Here is a 14,075-nt window from a genome sequence, read left to right on the forward strand (position 1 = left end):
CCCAACTCCTATACATAAGTTATTGCCACGTCCGTAATGACATGTACGAAAAAAACGAATGTAAATTATCCTGCTTGGTGAACACGGTAAAAAAAAGCAACAAAAAAAATGCAAAATTCGCCAATTTTGGTACAAATGGCAGAATAAAAAAGATCAAAAGGTAGCAGGTATCGCAAAAATGATATCAATAGAAAGTACAGCTCATCCCGCAAAAAATAAGACCTCACTCAATGGCGTCGGACGAAAATTTAAAAAGTTACGGCTGTTGGAAAATGAATGTCAGGAAAAGAATTTTGCTCAGAAAAGGAAAAAAACATAAAAAGCTATATAATATTGGTATTGCCATAATCATACTGACCCACAGAATAAATATAACCTCACTTTTGCTGCACAGTGAACACCATAAAAAAAAAATGTAAAAAAAAATGCAGAAATTTTACATTTTTTCACTATTTTGGAGTTTTTCCACAAAAAATGCTGCATGTGTCAACAAAAATGCTCCACTTATAAAGTACAATGTCATGAAAAAACATTTTCAGAATCAATCCGCTCAGAAAGAGTTCTAAAGTTACTACGATTTAGGGTACGTTCACACGTGCGGATTTACAGCGCAGTGTGTCTGCTTGGAGCGGCGTGTTGCTGCTCCGAGCAGGCACATATAAAGGCAACATATAGGGGGTGCTTCAGCGGCGGATCGGCAGCGAAATATGCTGCGAAAATCCGCACGTATGAATGTACCCTTAAAGAGACCCAGTCAAATTTAAATAAAAAAGAGCCTGGTAAAAAATGGGTCTGTGCTGAAGGGGTTAAGCTTTCACTTTAGTTGCTACTGCTTAATCCTTGAAGGATATTGTTTTTTTTTTATTTTTTTTTATTTTGCACTTTTCGTTTTTTCCACCTCGCCTTCTAAAATCCAGAACACTAAAATTTTCCACCTACAGATTTATAAGGGTGCGTTCACAAGTGCATATTTTGGCTGCAGATTTTGTTGCCCATTGACTTCAATAGGTTGCAAAATCTGTGACAGCAGATCTGCTGCAGGAAATGCGCACATGTGAATGTACCCTTTGAGGGCTTGTTTTTTTGCAACACCATTTACTTACCACAAAATCTATGATGAAACAAAAAAAAATTTGTGGGACTTTTTTTTACATGTACGCCATTGACCATGTGGTTTAATTAATGTTATTTTAATATTTCAGACATTTAGGCATGCATCGATACCACATGTGTTTTATTTATTTTACATAATTTTATTTAAAAAAATAGAGGGGTGATTCTAACTTTTATTAGGGAAGGGGTAAATTCACATTTTTTTACAATTTTTTTTTAGTCCTTTTAGTCCTTTCAGGCAATCTTTAGATTGCAAACACGGAACAATGCTGTGCAAAAACACATCATTAATCAGTGTTATTGGCGTTCCATTGCTCCAGGCTGACATGGCTTTCTGGAGCATTGGAGTGCCAATCGGACTGCAAGAAGGCAGGTAAGGGCCCTCCAGTTGTCCTCTTAGCTGATCCGGTCCCTGCAATTTTGCCACGGGTGTCCTGATCAGCTCCTCTGAGCTACCGAAGTCAGATTTTTCTCCTTTTAGATGCGGCGTGTAAAGGGTTAATGCTAGGCATCGGCCTGATCGGTGATGCCTGGCATCAGCTGTGGGTCCTGGCTCCTCATAGCAGCCAAGACCCACTGAGTATGACGCACACTCAGCTCCTGAGCTTGCATTATATAATAGGAGCAGGACTAGGGAGTACATGTATGCCCAATGTCCTTAAAGAACAACTCCAGCCTTATAACACTTATCCCCTATCCACAGGATAGGGGATGTTTGATCGCGGGGGGGTCCGACCACTGGGACACCCCACGATCTCCTGAACTGGGGCCCCACATTAGCACTCAGTGAGAACACTAATACGCGTAGCGTTGACCTAGAGCGGTCCCGGAAGCATTAAAGGGTTACTCCGCCCCCCATTGTCCAGAACATTGAGTTCCTGAAATAGTTGGCTCAGTAGGTAGCTTCCCCTATACATAGGCTGCAGTAGGTATGTTTTCTCACTTCTTAGCTTCCCCTTATTCACCGGCCACAAGCAGCTTTATGCCTGCAGCTACTAGAGGTCTTGGAGTGTCTCTTTGGAATGCACACGTGTAGGATGAGTGACGCTCGTGATCCCTGAGGAGGTGCTCTAGACCTCTAGTGGCTAAAGACATAAAGCTGCTTTGTGTCTAGAAGACTTTTAACTGCAAGTGCTTTCTTAGGACATTCTTATAGTTAAAAGGGGTGGTCATGCAAGTAATCCACTATAGTGTTCAAGTGGAAAGGCCCATGCAGTTCCAAAGGGCTTAGGGGGGTGGTTAAAAGCGTGATGTGCTAGAAGTGCTGCAGTCAGGTGCCCCTTGTCTCCCGCTGGCAATGTTCCTTGACATTAAGGGTGAAGATAACCATCATCAGCTGCATGTGTGTCTGCTATTCCTGATGTACACAGAAAAGTGATCCTGTATGTTGCAATATTAAGGAAGGTCCTAGTCTAGTTTTTGACTTAACTCTTCCTTGACATGATAGTGGGCCACCAGGAATTCTTTGGAAAGCTGTATGTTGTGCAGGCCATCCAAATGTATGGAGTGCGGCATCTACAGTGCGGGAGTGAGAGAAGTGCTTAGCTGAGAATTTCTCCTGGCTTGTTCTAGCCTCAGTGGGGACTGAACACACAGACCCTTAATGCCAAAAGTTGTTTTTTTTATGACTTTTTAAGGCCATAAAAAGTAAAAATAAAACACACATTTACAGTTGTTACCTACCATGGGCTGGGTTCATATATATATGTCTGGCAGCTATGCCAAATGGTAGATAAGTCTGGCCCTGTTCCCCATTATAGTTAATATGCCACCACATGGGATGTTGGCTGCAATGGATGACTGGTCCTTAGGTGTTTTATTCCCATCCATATGTCCAAATACCTGTGTTGGCTACGTGCATAAAATGACTTGAATTAAAACTTACAACTGAAGTAACATGAATTCCGGATCTACAGCTGTGACTGTACTATTAAGGGCCTGTAATATATTATTGACTCCCCAAACATGTAACTCACATAACGCCCGACGGCAAACACTAGTGTAATATGTGTACAGTATATTGTGGCATTATTTGCTGCTTCTTATCCTAGCAAAAACAATATAAAGTTTCAGCAGGTGGCAGCATACACCATTGTATACACTTCAGAATATCCCTTGTGTATGAAAGGAATATGGTGTATTTATAGTGTATGTCTGTATAGTTATAAATGTTATAGATTTGAAGAACTCACACTATTTTTTTTTGTTTTTGGTTACTAGATTTACACGACTGCCTATATTAATACCCATTGCTGTTTCTGTACAGTAAAATATGAATTGATCCCAATGTATTTATCTTACAGGTGAAGGTTCCTGATGTAGAATTTTTTGTTAATTTAGGGGATTGGCCATTAGAGAAGAGGAAGATAGCTCCTTTTCACCCAATCTTCTCCTGGTGTGGATCTCTAGAAACAAAAGATATTGTAATGCCCACATATGACCTGACAGACTCTGTGTTAGAGACTATGGGAAGGTAATTTAATCCTTGTGTGTCCTTTTAATAGAGTATTCTTGTTGGTGATAAAACAGAAATGTAAAAGTTATAGGCTATGCTAACACATAGTTTTGAAGTGTATTTTCTCAGTAAAGTGGGCATCATTCCCTCCTATTGAATTACATTAAATTTAGTCAGAAAATGCTGCACAGTTCATGTTGTTTTTCCTGCAGGCGTAATTATTACAGCAGTAAAAACAATTTAAGCAAAAACCTAATCTGCATATAAAAAGCGTAAAGCACCTGGAAAATGTGCTGAAAAAAAAATGAACAAAGCCAAAATATAAAATAACCATAAAAAAAATATGCAAAAAATAAAATAAAAAGCACTGTATAACACTATATAAAGGCTCATACAAGTATACTTATTTATTCATTCATTTGTTCATTTACTAATTTATTATTTATTTAAAAAAAAAAAAATTCTAAAGGGTAGCTTGCTCCATTGAAACCTTTGGTGACGATTGATCACTTGTATTTCTCGGTCACTCTTCATAGGGGGATACCTTACTGATGGGTATATGCTTTTGCCACTAGAAGGCGCTGACACTAGGAAGAAACCGGTGGAGTAACCTGGCGTGTCCTGTGGACCCTATGCTGGGCGAAGGAGATACAATCCACGGCTCCTAAGCCTCCCCCAATCTCCCAGGGTGACTGGGATTCTATTCATAGTTTTGAGGCTTCACTGCCTTTTCACATGCATCAAGGGGCCCAGTTATTGCTATCCGATTGGGTCCCCTTATCACCAGCACCTGGAGGGGCACTCATTATGCCAGACCGTTGTCTAAACAGTGTCCTCCGCTGTTGGTCTCCCATCTCTGGGCTGCCGCGTGCAACTGTCTAAGGGTTCCTGCAGGCAAGGCTCTTCTGTCAGTCAGCTAGTCTTCGTCTGCAGGGTCTCCTACACCACTGAGTCACCCATAAGTTTGGCCGCACTCCTGTGCCCCACTGTCTGGGGGAGTTTTCGAAGAAGTGTTCCTGTGTACTCAGGAATCCTCCTCCTGTCAGCCGGATGGCTGTCTCCGTAGTTTCCTGCTATATCTGGTCACATACCATACACTTCCCACTGTGTGATGGAAGTTCTGGTAACCCACTGCTTAGGTGTAGTTCCTAGTGGGACTCCCCATGTTGCTCCGTGAGCCCTCTGCAATGTGCCACATGCTTATTCGTGGGGTTTCCTAATTTATCAGGTCCCTCTCCACATGCCGGCTGCTCTCATGGCTCAAGGCTAGTAGCTCACTTTTGGTGTGTGTGGTTCTGGATGCGGGACCCGGTGTGGCCATGGTCTCTATGCCTGGTAGCCAGACTGTGTCTGCATGGCTTTCGAATCCACCAGGTCACCTCCCCCATTCCTGCTGCTTCCGTGGCCGCAGTCCAGTGACTCCTTCCATGGAAAGTTCAACAAACTGTGCCTAAGGGTTCATGGGACCTCTTCTGAGTCTGCATGTTTCCTGCCCCACATGCATCCCTCATCCCTTGTATCTGCGACAGCAGTCCAGGGGTGTAGCACCATTAGGAGCTGGGGCATGGGCGTCTCCTGCAGGTCCCATGGCTTTTCATGGCTGCAGCTTCACTCTCTGTTCCCCTTTTCTAGGAGTGCCACTTGGTCTGCTAGGGACATGGTGTTGACACACCATTGGGTGCTGTGTGTTTTCCATTCTGCCGGACTTTGGGATGTCTACAGTTTCCTTCATGTCTGCAGTTGGTTCCCCTCTGCTATCGTGAGGTAACCATGTATGTGTCCCTACTTATGCTAGGTCCTCTGCACATGTAGAGTCCGCCCTCCCTTCTGTTCAGAGTGGTGTGCTTCGGGCGTTCCTGTGCTCTTGTTCGGCTATCCTGTGACGGTTGAGCCCCTCTGGCAGGGGGCCTGTTGGGGCGACATGGTCAGTTCGGGCCCCCCTCTGCCACCTGGTATCTTCCTGGTTTCCTGTGCACGGTGGCTCAGGCAGGGTTTCACCCCGTTGGGGTGTTCCTCTCAATGCTGTTGGTTGCTTTGTGCGTGTGTTTCTTACTCGCATTTGTAGCCATGTCTTGGTTTCTTGCCCAGCCCCTGTTTCCAGGATTCCGATCCCTTCATATCTCTGTATGTTGTCGTAGGGTTCCTGTGGGACTACGTCTACCCAGTATTTTGTCCTGTTGCCATGGGGCGGCATTTCCCTGCTTCAACAGTGCCTGGCGCACTTGTCATCCCTCTTCTCAGGCAGTACGGGGATCAGGAGCTGGCTTGGTCGGTGCCATTTTTTTTCCTCTTGACCACCCCTTGTTTTTCCCCTCCACTAGGGCCACTATTTCGCTGAGTGCTATCTTCTGCTTAGATGGAGCCCTCTCTCTCCTGTTTTTTGGTTGTCTACTTCTGCTCCTGCAGCCTTGGCACTCTCCTCTGTTGGAGGAGTTTGCGCACTCATGTATGGCTCAGCGTCAGCCATTCTAACCACTGCCTGTTGTTTGTTTCCTGCCATTGCTTTCCTCATCCTTTGACGCAATCTCCCTGGGATTTCTCCTTCCTTGACGGTGTCAATTGTGTGACACTGACACCACAGTCTCCATGAGTGACCTCCCTGTGCCCCGTACTGTGTGTGGGGGGGGGGGGGGGGGTTGGGTCTCTGCTGGGTTTACTTTTGTTTTTTCCCCTCTGTTCCGTCCTGACGGGATGTTGCTTTTAGAGTGCTCTGGTCTCCTCGGACCACTGGGGTCCAACTCTGGTTAGTTTCCTTGTATTGGACACCATCCTAGACTGCTGTGGCGTGCCTGCCTTTTTGGGTTGGCCCTCCTGGTTCTTTGGGCCCTAGTGATTCCATTGTGGGCAGTCCTTCTGTACCAAGCTTCTGCTTGTCTCCACATGGAAGTTTGTCTCCCGGAGCATGTCGGGTCCGTTGGGTTTCCTTCCCCTTCAGGTACAAGTCACCCGGATTATACCATTCGAGCTACTTTTGCCTTCTGGTTGCTCATGGTGGGGTCTCCACATGTGTGGGTCATTGCTGTTATGCTCCAGCCCTCTCTAGAGCCAGTTTCCGTCTTTCTTTTTTCCAGTGTTTTCTGGTTTCCACCTTCGTAGCTCACTTTCTGTTCAGATCTACGCTGCTCCTCCTGGTGTTTTTTTCTGCCATGTTCTCTTGAATCGGTCAAATCTGGATGGGTTCTCTTGTTGTGCCCTCTTCCATTGTTGTTTTCCAGCCGGGGTCGCCCTTTGTCTAGTTCTGTGTTCCTTGGGGTTAATTTTCTACCCACTCCAGGGATGGTTCTGGCCTGGCTGGTTCCTAGTTGACCTTTTTTCTTGTCTCTCTTTCTGGACCGTAGATTTAATCTCTGCATAAGACGGTCCCTTTCCTTGGCATCCTAGCCCATCTCCAGGGATGGGGGATCTTTTGGGAGCCTAGTTTCTGGGCCTCGGTTGTCTCTGGCCTGGGGTCTTGTCTGCGTGCCTTACAGACGAGTAGGTTCGGTCTCTGACTGTTTCCCTTTTTCTAGTGGTTGTTATTCCCACCCTAGGGGACTGCTTTGGTATGTCCCATCAGTAAGGTGTCACCCAATGAGGAGCGACCGAGAAAAGGAGATTTTTTTTTTTGTGCTTACCGTAAAATCTCTTTCTCATAGCCTTTATTGGGGGACACCGCACCCACCCATATCTTCCTTTTTTGTCCGGATGATCTTTTCAGGGTCTTTTTACAGGATTCTTTTACGGGGTCCTTTGGACTTCTGTCTTGGTTGGCTTCTCCTACTGCTTTGTGACAAAACTGATTATCTCACTTCCAGTGGGCGGGTATATCCTGCCAGGGAGGAGACGACTTTTTTCTTCCTAGTGTCAGCGCCTCCTAGTGGCAAGAGCATATACCCATCAGTAAGGTGTCCTCCAATGAAGGCTACGAGAGAGAGATTTCACGGTAAGCACAAAAAAAATTCTTTTTTTTTTTTTAGAGAATTGCATCAGAAATGTTTTTTAAGCAAAAAATTTAAATTTGTTTTTAAAGCAAAACAGTGAAACTAAACCACAATGAAATTGCAGTGTGTGTGTGAATGAAGGCTGCGTTTTTGTTATTGCTTACATTGCATCATTGAATCAATGATTAAAATATTCAGTACATTTCCAGAAGCAAAAACTACTTACTGAGTTATGTTCTTTGATGGGTATTTGGTCAGAAAAAACGCAGGATATTCTAGTAATTGTTTCAACGTTGCAGCCTGTTTGTAAGCAATACATTTATAGTTTGATGCTTTAAAAAAAAAAAAAATTAAACTGCTGCGTGAGAACACAACCTAATATGCTTATGTTTACTTTTCTTATTTGTAAGAAAGAAAGCTTATGTACATAAAATGCAGGGATGGAAGAGCAGACAGGTGAACCTGTCTACTGAATTTATGGCTCTAAACCCATACCAACAGATTTAACATCTCTTTTGACGTGTCACAGAGATAGTAAAAAGTTTTGATTGCTCTAAGTCTGGGTTTTCAGACCCTACTGATTACTAGAACAAGCTGGGAAAAGCATCTGGTTGAGTTCTTCTCTCTCCAGCTAGCTTCAGGAGACTAACTATATAGTAAGTCTATGGATCCCCTCCCTGCAGCAAGATCGGGAGAGCAGCACTTAGTCGAGCAATTGTCCTGACCTTTCAAGCCATTAGTGGGGGTCTGAACACCTAGACCCCGACTGATCAAAACTTTTGATTTGCCGTCATTTGTATTTATTTATTTTTAAATGATAGTAACACTTTAATACATTTCCTACCAGCTCAATATGAATACCCTATATGCAATTTACCTGTTTGTAGTTATCTGGATGGAAACGTTAGCCCAACTAATCATGCAGTTAAGGCTTTAATTACGGCTATTATCGTGTGCATGCTGTGGCTCCGTAACGCCACCGTGACACTTAAATTCTGATCATGATATGGAGCTAACATATTCCTTTTAATCAGGTAGTTTTTACAGATAAATAACAGAAGAGAATGACATTTAAGAGTTGTGACACAAGCTGGCCATACTTATTAGATAAAAGTCAGGAAAATCTGCTGATTTCATCAGGATCAGCAAACCCTCCAATGTGTATTCTTGACTCTTTTTCCAACGGCAGATGTAAGGGTCAGGCATGTTTGGTATTAACTGTCGGTCCTTTTGTTTTCTATCAGATAAGCTGCCAGAGGTGTCTCACAGCAACTTACTCTCCAAGTGTGCATGTGCATGTAATAATCAGGAGAAATAGCGGTCAGGTGAAATGTATAGCTAGTCTGGTATAGGGGGAAACTGATGATAAAGATACTTACCTACCTCTGATCCGTGGTCCCGTTCGTCTGTTATGTTTTTTATTCCAGCAACAGATATGGTACACAGCAGCAGCAGCGGTGACGTCCGCAGGGCTTCTGCCGTGCACCAAGCCTGCCTCTGGATAAAGAAAGAGAACAGATGAATGGGACCACGGATCTTGGGTAGGTAAGTAACGTTATAATCAGTGTCATCCGCACTACCTGCCTGTACCAACAGCTTAGTGTGGGTGACACTAAAGATTGGAAGGACAATAGAGGTGATAACATAGGATGTCATAATATGTGAAGTGCCTTTCCTATGTGCAGTGTTTTAGTGTAACCTTTAAATTTAGTGTAACCTCTAATTCTTTGATGTGAAGATATCTGTACCTAGAATACTTTAGTATTTTTTTTAGCACAAAGGTTAAATCACATAGATATCTGGAAGCTGAAATTCCCCCAGAAAGGCCATATGTTACATGGTTATCTAATCAGTGTTGAGTCCTTCAGAGAGGGAGACCAATTATGGACTGTCTCTTTAAAGGGGTATTCCAGTGGAAAAAAACATTTTAAGTCAACTGGTGCCAGAAAGTTAAACAGATTTTTAAATTACTTCTATTTAAAAATCTTAACCCTTCCAGTACTTATCAGCTGCTGTATGCTCCACAGGAGGTTGTTTTCTTTTTTTAATTTCTTTTCTGTCTGACCACAGTGCTTTCTGCTGATGCCTCTGTCCATGTCATACACTGTCCAGAGCAGGATAGGTTTGCTATGGGGATTTGCATCTACTCTGGACAGTTCCTAGAACAGACAGAGGTGTCAGCAGAGAGCATTGTGGTCAGACAGAAAATAAATTCAAAAAGAAAAGAACTTCCCATGGAGCATACAGCAGCTAAGTACTGGAAGGATAAAGATTTTTAAATAAAAGTAATTTACATATCTGTTTAACTTTCTGGTACTAGTTCATTTTAAGAAATGTTTTTCCACTGAAGTACCCCTTTATGCGGAAAAAAAGGGGGGAGTTACTAGGGGAGTCTGTCTCTGACATTTATATGCCTTAATAGGTCATATAGAAAGTTATTGTCCAACCAACATCAACAAAGTATACACAGGCCCTTTTAGTAGTTATTTATTTAATATTTTGAATTAAAAGGTTAAACCTGATGAAATATTAAATGGAAAGTGCACCCAGTTTTCACTGTCTGGTCAAGGGTCCGAGACTACAGTAAAATGTGGCTACTGCCAAGTACTAAAGGTGCCCCAAAGCTCATTGTTGGTATGTAAGAAATGGGATACTGGTTCAACCACATTTTAGAAAGTTGGTAGGGCTTAGCGTGAAAAGGGCATGGCCTCCAACGGCACTCCACATTTATTATAATTCACTACAGTAAGTTGTAGCTGAAATCTGCTGTATATGCCATAGGTCTGTGGAGTATAGGCAACCACAAATTTGGTACAATATGCAACACATTTATTAAGATGCAGGCTCCTCCTTTGTAGTAACAGATTGCCATGTAAATCGTTGGTCTTTAGCAAATCTGCCCCTTTATGTTTTGTTGTCAGTAGTTACGCATATATTTTGTTGTGCTCACTAAACTCTTTTGATTATTTGCTTTTTAGAAGTAAATTATTCAGAATATATCAGACAATAAAACATTGTTATAAAGCATTTACTGTTATGTAAAGACTAACTAACGTGAACAGATTTTCTATTGCCATCTGTATCTTTTTATTATGTTTTTGTTTTAGTGCCTCCACACTCAAATGTTTACATTAAACACCAGTGAATGAAACCGTTTTGTTAGCTTGGGCTATGTAATGACTGCATTGGATTGAATGTGTTTAACCGATCTTTTTGTAGAGTAATATTGAGCCTCTGGGCTACATCCACTTATTATAATAAAATTATAATAGACAAATAAATAACTATCCATTATGGAAAAGGAACCGGTTATAACCCACCAGCAGACGAGCATAATATGGCTTCTAATATGTATCCTATGATACTGGTCATTGGATCCGTCTTAAATCCAGGATATGTGCTTGTTATATTGGTGCAGAAATGCACCCACATTATGCTCACCAGAAATGGGTCTTAGGGTACAAAACTTGAATAAACCATAGTCAGCATGGGTATTGCAAGTCCGTCTGCACTGGTTTACTTTCATCTTCATGCTCCAGTGATTTCTGAGGGCTTTGTATGAAGCATTAATGATACAATGAATGATAATCCTTTTACTGTCTGTCATTGGATTGATGGGCATGTTTACACTGGATGGTGATCACCTCCTGTAAAAGGTCCTTAAAGGGGTACTCCACTGGCCAGCATTTAGTTCCGAATGCTGTGTGCGCACTGCGGGTGTCAGCCACACCCCCTCAATGCAAGTCTATGGCAGGGGGCGTGGCGGACGCCACGGTCCCCCTCGCATAGCCTTGCATTAGTGGGCGTGTCCTGACGACACGAGGGGACGTGGCCGACCCGTGCAGCGCGCACACAGCGTTCGGCACTAAATATTCCGAACGCTGGTTAATGGAGTACCCCTTTAAGAAATGGAAAATAAATCAAACCAAATCACTAGTATCCCAGTTAAATGTAATTCACCAATTTACAGAAAAGACTACAGTGGTGTGAATTGATTTTGTAAAGGTCTGTTTCCAATTTGTCTAAATCTCACAAATGCCAGGATGGTTCTCAAATTGTATCCTAATGGCAAAATATCCTCATATTATCTCCCTAGGGTAAGTCTAGACATGATGTCTGTCCAGGCAAACACTGGCCCAAAATGGGAGGAGAAGAAAAACACCGCCTTTTGGAGAGGACGTGACAGCTGTAAGGAGAGACTTGAACTGGTGAAAATGGGCATGAAACATCCAGACATGATAGATGCTGCTTTTACACACTTCTTTTTCTTTAAACATGACGAGAACCTCTATGGTCCAATTGTGCAACCCATACCATTTTTTGATTTCTTTAAGGTAGGTAACTTTTAGTAAGCATCATTAAAGTTGCCATTCTGAGACAACCTTCTCCCTGTCCTTACCTCATGTCTGCCCGAACAGTAGCCACTCCCTAGCTAAGGACTCACCTTTGTGACCCAAAACCAAGAGCTGCTTGATAAGAGTGGCTACTGTTCGGGCAGACATGGGGTCCTTTAATAACAGATTTCAGTGAACTGCCAACATGTAATACAGTACTATGTTTCTCCTCTATAGGCGGCTGCAGGGAAAAATCATGGCTGGCTGTAGCCTCCCATATAACATGCACTTCTTAGGCTAAAATTTTTAGCCTAAAGTCTACCTGCGTGTTATACGCCGATAAGCCGCTGCAGTTCAATGATTTAAAGCGGGCGCTTTAAATCAATGAACAGCAGCGGCTTTGCAGGTGCAGAGACCTGCAGTCGCTGCCGGCCTCTCTGCCCCTGCCTGTCCTGGGGTCTAGAGCCCTGCTGCCGGCCCTTCTCTCCCCCTGGCTATCGGTGCCGCTGACGTTCCCTCCCCCTGGCTATTGGTGCCGCTGCCCCATTGCCGGCGCCGATAGCCAGGGGAAGAGAAGCGGCGCCGGCAATGGGGCAGCAGCGCCGACTGACAGGGGGAGAGAAGGGGCAGCGGCGCCGCTGCCCCGTTGCCTCCCCCCCATCTCCGGTTGTCTAATTACCTGTTGCCGAGGTCGGGTCCGCGCTGCTTCAGGCCTCCGGTGTGCGTCCCCTGAGTCGTTGCTATGCGCTGCGAGACGCAATGACGTCACTCGTCATTGCGCCATGCCGTGCAGTGCATAGCAACGACGCAGGGGACGCACACAGGAGGTAGCAGCGCGGACCCGACCCCGGCAACAGGTAATTATACAACCGGGGATGGGGAGGCAAAGGGGCAGCGGCGCCGGCACCGATAGTCAGGGGGAGAGAACGGGCAGCGGCGCAGATAGCCAGCGGGAAAGAAGCGGTGGCAGCAGGGCTCTAGACCCCAGGAAAGGCAGGGGGAGAGAAGCGGGTAGCGACGGCCTCTCTCCCCCTGCCTTTCCTGGGGGCTTCTGCGCGGTCAGAAACAGTGTAGCAGGGTATACGCATGCACACACACGCACCCTCATTTTACCAAGGCTATTTGGGTGAAAAACTTTTTTTACCCAAATATCCTTGGTAAAATGAGGGTGTGTGTTATAGGCCGGTGCGTGGTATACCCCGATAAATACGGTAACTGGAAATTGGACCTGCAGCAATAGGCCATTAAAGGAGTTGTATGATAAAAGAAACAACCTGAGTATGGTGTCAAAAAGTATAATAAAGCAACTTACTAATATAATGTTATTATTCGCCATAGTGCTTAATTTTTCTTTTTGACACCTTACACAGGTTGTTTCTTTTGCTGAACAACCCCTTTAAAGCTCCACAATCATTATAGGCATCCAGCTTGGTTATAAAGCTTCTATATATTTACCTTCACTATTCTTCTCTTTATAATGTAGATAGTTGACATAATTTTCTAGGCTGTGAAAAGACTGTCCTGTCCTCTACCAGGAACCCTAGAATTTTTGTTAAATTTATCAGATTGCCTCGACATGATACGTAGAATAACTTGAATTTATTAAGTTTTCACTTTTGCCTTAGCTCTCACTCAATTTAAAGATTTTTCTACCTTTGCTTGTGCAAATGTAATAGTAAAACCTACACCATTCCTATCTAGAGATTTATCTACATTTTCTAAAGGTGACTGTATTATCTTTATAGTAGTTATAAAAATAGATGTATAATCTGATAGTATAAGACTTTTGCTATAAAAGACAGCGTCATCTTGGTTTATCTTAATAGAGATGTAGTATAACAATTATCAGCTGCACAACTCGTGATACGTGAAGAGGAAGCTTAGAGTTGTATGAAGGTACTTATTGCATTTACACAATGGAGACTTTGGTCAGTAGAACTCTTAAAACTCTCTCAACAGAACAGTTCTCTAGAGAAAGCAGCATTGGGACATACAGAATGTGTCCTGGTAACCGGTTTAAACCCTTTACAGACAGAGAATTTTGTTGTAAGATCGGCAACTGACAGTAAGAAAAGTTCCTTCATAAATCACAATAGCACAGTTATGTCACTGTATGCGTGATATAAATCAGATAAGGCTTGACTTGAAATGTTGTTCGGTGTCATATAATGACCTTGTACTGGCCCTCTTTTACGATGGAGGAATTTTTCCAATACTTACTTATATTTATTAGATCGTATAGACTGATGTGTC

The 14,075-nt window shown here is 43.4% G+C and overlaps 2 protein-coding genes and 1 long non-coding RNA gene across 8 annotated transcripts in view; 1 reads left to right on the forward strand and 2 right to left on the reverse strand.

Annotated features, from left to right (window-relative positions):
- The window catches only part of LOC130355506 (uncharacterized), a 289,775-nt gene that overhangs the window by 149,576 nt on the left and 126,124 nt on the right, over window positions 1-14,075 (reverse strand). The window lies entirely within an intron of this gene.
- The window catches only part of BIVM (basic, immunoglobulin-like variable motif containing), a 189,061-nt gene that overhangs the window by 149,576 nt on the left and 25,410 nt on the right, over window positions 1-14,075 (reverse strand). The window lies entirely within an intron of this gene.
- Window positions 1-14,075, forward strand: part of POGLUT2 (protein O-glucosyltransferase 2) — an 86,664-nt gene that overhangs the window by 26,657 nt on the left and 45,932 nt on the right. For 4 of the 5 annotated variants that reach the window (XM_056555709.1, XM_056555710.1, XM_056555708.1 and 1 more), the window contains 2 exons: window positions 3,417-3,586; window positions 11,585-11,822. In XM_056555709.1, coding sequence (XP_056411684.1) covers window positions 3,417-3,586; window positions 11,585-11,822 — 408 coding nt within the window. Of the gene's footprint in view, window positions 1-3,416; window positions 3,587-11,584; window positions 11,823-13,781; window positions 13,888-14,075 lie in introns of all 5 variants that reach the window. The other variant, XM_056555711.1, reaches the window with a different exon arrangement.

Source organism: Hyla sarda, chromosome 2 (assembly GCF_029499605.1).
Source record: "Hyla sarda isolate aHylSar1 chromosome 2, aHylSar1.hap1, whole genome shotgun sequence".
Taxonomy (NCBI): Eukaryota; Metazoa; Chordata; class Amphibia; order Anura; family Hylidae; genus Hyla; species Hyla sarda.